Source organism: Fulmarus glacialis, unplaced genomic scaffold (assembly GCF_000690835.1).
Source record: "Fulmarus glacialis isolate BGI_N327 unplaced genomic scaffold, ASM69083v1 scaffold33008, whole genome shotgun sequence".
In the NCBI taxonomy this organism is placed as follows: Eukaryota; Metazoa; Chordata; class Aves; order Procellariiformes; family Procellariidae; genus Fulmarus; species Fulmarus glacialis.
In genome coordinates this window covers 142-6126 of record NW_009228180.1, presented here as the reverse complement: position 1 = coordinate 6126, position 5985 = coordinate 142, and the positions used below count along the sequence as shown (strand labels likewise).

The 5985-nt window shown below is 50.4% G+C and overlaps 1 protein-coding gene across 1 annotated transcript; it reads left to right on the top strand.

Annotated features, from left to right (window-relative positions):
• Positions 1-211: 211 nt before the first annotated feature.
• LOC104080871 (zinc finger protein 501-like) lies at positions 212-5640 on the top strand. Its single transcript, XM_009583404.1, has 2 exons — positions 212-302; positions 4454-5640. The coding sequence occupies exons 1-2, from the start codon at positions 212-214 to the stop codon at positions 5638-5640; spliced, it is 1278 nt and encodes a 425-aa protein (XP_009581699.1).
• The last annotated feature ends 345 nt before the right edge of the window (positions 5641-5985 follow it).

Here is a 5985-nt window from a genome sequence, read left to right as displayed (position 1 = left end):
GGGCGGTGGGGGCGCTCACAGGCAGCGGGGCCGTAGGGGAGCCCGGCGCTCCCTGCCGTGCGCCCCGTGCAGCTGGGGTCCCTGCTCAGCGGGGAGTTGCTAGTTCCCAAGCGCAGAAGCCCCTCCGCTCGCAGCAGTCAGTTAAAGCCTCGCTCCTCTGACCCTCCCCGTTTCTTTTCCCGGAGCAGGATCCCCAGGAGCGGAGCTGGAGATGATCTCCCACATGGATCAGAAGGAGGGACTGTGGTTCTCCCACCTCCACGCCTACGAAGGGAAGACCGTTCTGAGTGGCACCTGTCCAGGTAAGGGGCCGGTGCAATCATCTGTGAACCTGTCGGTGAGAAAAATGGCTCCAGGATGCCCAAATCCCACCAGAATGCGCAAGAGTGGCGGGGGTGGGGGGTCTTTACAGCTTTGCCTGCTGTCTGTGACAACGGCCAGTGTTGGAGACGCAGAGAAGAGCAGACAAGCGGTGGTGTGTCCGTGTAAGCTTTCCCAGGCCCGAGCAATCTGTGCTTCAGAAATTCCTGAACTAGACATGTCATGTCTCGGTATCTTGCAGCTCTCTGTGTATTTTCTTGCCTTCTGAAGTTGTGTACATTTTAGCATCCATGACAGCTTGCAGCAAGGAGTTCCACAGCTTTTTAGCTGTTTTATGAATTGCTGCCTCCTTTGGTTTGCTTTGAAGCTGCCTTCTAGTAGTTCACTTGATGCCAGTAGTTCTTAATTTAGAACAGACAGTGCAGGATGGATCCCTACCCACCCCACAGGCCACTTGTGTTTTTATAGTCCTCTGTGATATCCCCTATCAGCTGTACCTTTTCCCAGCAGGATGGGCAGTTGAGTCATCTCCTATACAGAAGCTGTTCTGAGCCTTTGATCATTCATGTCATGCCCCTGCACCTTCCTCAGCTCTATCAGAGTTTCTCTGAAATGGGGGATCCGTCCTCCCCCTTGCACGCAGTCAGGATGTGGGGTTTGAGCAGCAAGGCAGAATTACATTCTCTTTTATTCTTATTCTTTATTTTTTTCCCAACAATCACTAAAATTTGACTAGCTGTTTTGTCTGCGTAGGAGCTGCAGTTTTCATCCGTCTGCTCTAACTCCAACGTGCTATTCCTGAATGATATCCAGAACATCCTAGGCCCATCCCGGTATAAGTGCAAGATGTAGAGGCTGTTCCCCTCTGCAGTTCTTCATGTTTACCTGCAGTGAATGTCCCCTCTCATTCTGCTGTCACCTGGTTGGTCAGTATCATAAGGCTCTGCCACAGTTTGTCGTTATAGTCAGCCTTTGTGTCTTTAATCCTGAATAACACAGAATCATCAGCAGATGTTGCCACCTCCCCTTTCCCTCCCTTACCACCTTACCGAGGGTCATTCGGCCCATGGCAGCTTAGTTTCTTTATCAGTTTTGGTGAAGGACAAATGTCTTTTGAAAATGCCTTTGGAGTCCAGATCTCCCTTTTGCTAAAATTGGTGACATCTCTGAAGAACTCCAAGTGGTTTGTGAAGCGAGGCATCTCTTTCCAAAGGCCATGCCAGCTCTTCCCCAGTCTGCCCTCTTTGGCCATCTGTCCATTAATTCTCTTACTCCAATTTCTGTTCGTTTGCTTGGAATGCTGGGCCCCAGATCTCCCCTCAAGCCCTTTCTCTGGCATCATATCAGCCACTTTCCAGTTCCCTGACTGAGGTACCACAGTCAGGAGTCCAGCAGTGTTGTGAGGTCGTGTGAACAGCCCTGCTGGGTTAGACCAAAGGTCTGTGTAGCTCTGAGCCTTGTCTCAGGGATTCGGGGACTGGCTAGAAGTGGATGCCAGGGAAGGGGGTAAGATAAGCATACTATGACACCTCCCCAGCACAGTCTACCATCGTAGCAGCCTGAGGCTTACTCATGATGGTGGTGTGTTATTTTTAATAGTTCTCACGGGTTTCTCTTCTGTGAACTCTTGAATTCGGTGCCAGAGACGATTGCAGTGTCCTCCCGCTGCTCTGAGGCAGGCCAGAGCATCAGCCAAAACTCCTTCTGCTGGCTTCTCTTGAGACAGAGAGATCCAAGGGTACATTTAAGGTGATATTTAGGTTCTCCCAATATATACACTTACTCTGCTTACCTGGAGCTTGCCTTGTAGCTATAGCACTGGCAGTCTTGGGCATATCAGAGGTCTTTACCATCAACCAAAATTGGCATGGGCTGAGGAAGAACCACATTCGTCCTCTCTCTCTTGCGTATTCATTTTTGCCAGTTCAGCCTTATGCTTCCAGTATTAATTCCTCAGCATTGTGAACTTACTCTCCCCCTACACCTCCAGTGAGTTCCTGTCATAATGATTTTGATCAAACCCTTTACAGACAACTTGTCCTGGATGCCAATGAAGATACCTAGTAGCTCAAAAGTAACAAAAATGGTCGTAGAAGTTGAGAGCTGGAGCCATGGCTGTAATTGTAATAAGAAGCTCGAAACTCCTGACCTTCCCCAAAAAGTACAGAACACCATAGAAGACTTGATTCTCGTGTACTTTGAAGGCCTTTTCAAGTTCTGTGTAAAGAACCAAAATTCTGTGTAGGTACCAAAGCTAGCATAGGTGAAGGATATCTTTGGGCACAACAGCAACAGAACAACTTCACTAGCTCCATTGTCTACTCAGTAAGTCTGACATACAGGTCAAGATCTTCATGCTGGCCTGCCAGAAATGTCCTCTTCTTATCCTGTCTTTGGATATCACCTTTCTCTTTTCCTCCAGGCCTGGATGGCGTAGCTGCAGACAAATGGAAATGCCTGCACAGTGAATAGCAAAGTTCCAGTTTCTGTTCCTCTCAAGGGATGATTTTAATGAAAACTATGTGAGGGAAGAAGGGGCATCACTACCACACCAAACTGCCGTAAAAGGTATCTCAGGAGTTCGCTGTGAAATCATGTTGTGATGTTTTCTTATACTGACTAGAAAGAGGAAGATTAAATATGTACGTGTATCAGTCTGGGTTGAAATTGTAGACTCTCCTTCCTTTATTGCATACTTACGGTTCAGTAGTGACTCTCCTCTTTCAAGGCATGCACTTCCTTATCACAACTCTGCCAGACCACAGGAAGTGCCCGTGGTTTGTACATCAGTCCCACGCAACTGATATGTTACCAGTTTATTTCACAAGAGTTTTCAGAGAACCAGGAGGTAGCGATTGAATCTTTAAGTAGGCAAATCTGCAGGTCTGCCTGTTCGCGGCTTTAATCCTCAGCCTGTTCCATATTTTGGGTCTGTGTGTAGTCAACAGCAAGTCGTACTTCACCCCTGGAAGTCCATATAAAGAGATCATCTGGAAATCTATTTCCTGATTGACCTGTCTTAAACCTGGATATGGTGCCTCTCTTCAGAGATGCATGTTGCCATTTCTACATCCCATGTACATTCCTCTGACGGCCATTTACCCTTCCCTGACAGCAGAAGGGTGCATGCCACACAGGTCCTGTCTTGCCAATTTAGCGTACAAGCCCTCAGTAAGTGTGCAAAGAGCTACATTTTCCCACTGACAGCAAAAGCCACAGCATTGTTGGAACATGCTCAGATGCTCATCAAACTACATTAGAGCAGGGGGCTGGAAGGAGTCACTGCTCTGTGTAAATGCCCTAGAAATCTATGCAATCCCCTTGTCTTGGAAAGGCTTTCAGGTGACCTTGAGTCTGCGCAGCATAGATTCACACCAGTCATGCTTCTGCAAGACTTTAAGTGAATAAGAGGGCAGGGATTTGTTCATTGCCTGTGTCCCAGAAGCCATTCATAACTGTTCAGCTAGCGTTACTTCCACTGACTTGCACTACCTTCATCTTCTACGTTGATCGGATTTCCTCAGCGCATAATCTGGAATCAGCCATGGAGGATCTTCAGTTCACCAACCACCTTTCACAACGGATTTGTTCTGCACCAATGGAAGCATAAAGTTAGCTTTCTTCTGCTCTAAGATTGGCATAAGCCAGGCTCCAGGCGGTCTCCGTGTCCCATGCCTTAGGGCAGTGTCTCCTTTGTGCGTCTTCTCTCTCTCTGCAACACCAGCAGCACAAGAGCAGGGAGGTTGCATCTGTTGCAATCCAAGTAATGTTCTGCTGAACAAGGCAGTTCTTTATGGCCCTCCTCTGACTCCCAGTTCAACTTTTAATAACATTTTCAGATATAATATCCTGGAAGAGCAGACATCTTTCCCATTCGAGCACTAAACTTTTACCCCTAATATGCCAATAATTTCAGTAGATTCAGGTGCTGGCAAAGCATGCAGGGCTATTCCAGGGTTTGTTCCTGTGAACACTCTGAAAAATCCACTGTGTAGTTTGGAGGGAAACATTAGAACTTTTTATGCTTCAAGTCAATCTGCTGAATTTTTAGAATTTGGCCCCTTTTGATTTCCCCTGTCCAAAGTTTCCTGTCCTGCCCGTGACTTCTCTCTGGATTCTCATTTTATTGCAGCTGAAGATGGGATTGTGAGCAAGAAGGAGGAAAATGCCCACCAAGGCATCCCCCGGCCAGTGGAGCCTGAGGGTTTACTCTCGGGACTCTCCAAGGAGAGCAGTTCCCAGAGTCCTGCACAGGACCCAGTCCTCCCACGCAGGTCAGAAAGGGTTCAGAGACCTCTGGGGAAGAGGCAAAGCCGAGTGACACTGCGTGGAAAAAGTTTCAGGAGGCTGCCAGATATTATCCAGCAGAGAAATCCTTCTGTGGGGAGACTGACAATATGTGGGGACTGCGGGAAGAGCTTCCGGGTGAGCTCCAACCTCGTCCAGCATCGGAGAATCCACACTGGTGAGAAACCCTTCGCCTGCGCCGAGTGCGGGGAGAGTTTCCGGCAGCGGTCGCATCTCATCCAGCACCAGAGAATCCACACAGGGGAGAGGCCCTACGAGTGCTCCGAGTGCGGAAAGAGCTTCAGCATGAGCTCGAAGCTGATCCGGCACCAGGTAACCCACACCGGGGAGAAGCCCTACAAGTGTGCCGAGTGCGGGAAGAGCTTTTCCGGGAATTCGCAGCTCGTCCAGCACCAGCGAGTGCACACCGGGGAGAAACCCTATGAGTGCAGCAACTGTGGGAAGAGCTTCAGCGTGAGCTCAGCCCTCACGCGACACCAGCGGGTTCACACCGGGGAGAAACCCTATGAGTGCACGGAATGTGGGAAGAGCTTCAGCCAGAGCTCTGAGCTCATGAAGCACCAGCGGGTCCACACGGGGGAGAAGCCGTACAAGTGCTCCGAGTGCGGGAAGAGCTTTACCGTGAGTTCAGCCCTCATCCAACACCGGCGGTTCCACATGGGTGAGCGCCCCTACGGGTGCACCGAGTGTGGAAAGAGCTTCACCGTAAGCTCCCACCTCATCCAGCACCGCCGCTTCCACACCGGGGAGCGCCCTTTTGAGTGTGCCGAGTGCGGGAAGAGCTTCCTGTGGAAATCAGCCCTGCTCCGGCACCACCGAGTCCACACAGGGGAGAGGCCCTACGCCTGCGCTGACTGCGGGTACAGCTTTCGGCAGAGCGCCCACCTCATCCAGCACCGACGCATCCACACCGGGGAGCGTCCCTACGCCTGTGCCGACTGCGGGAAGGGCTTCACCGTGAGCTCTGCGCTCCTCCGGCACCGGCAGATCCACAGGGGTGGGGAGCCCTAGGAGGGGTGTGTGGGGAGCAGTTAGGTCTGGTACCGTGTGAGCATCCCTGGGGAGCAAAGCCCAGTGTCTCTCTCCCTTCGCTCTGTTGACCGCCTTGCTTACGGAGGGTGAAAGCAATTTCTTTTCAGGAGAACAAGTCCTAAAAGAGAGAGATGGAAGAAGGGGGGAGTTGGTGCAAGAAGCGGAATTGGAGGTTTGGAGAAGAGCATGTGACACAGCAGGGGAAGGAGGTGGTCGGAAGGATAGCTCTTGGGAGAGGGAGAGAAAGGAAGTCGTTTGAAAAGGCTGGAATGTACCTGGTGGTGTATTTTAGAGGAAGATAAATACCTTGCCTTTTCTCTGCGG

Coding starts and splice junctions, on each gene's coding strand:
- LOC104080871 (XM_009583404.1), top strand. CDS start 212: ATGATCTCCCACATGGATCAGAAGGAGGGACTGTGGTTCTCCCACCTC. Junction 303..4,453: donor TCTGAGTGGCACCTGTCCAG/GTAAGGGGCCGG, acceptor ATTTTATTGCAG/CTGAAGATGGGATTGTGAGC.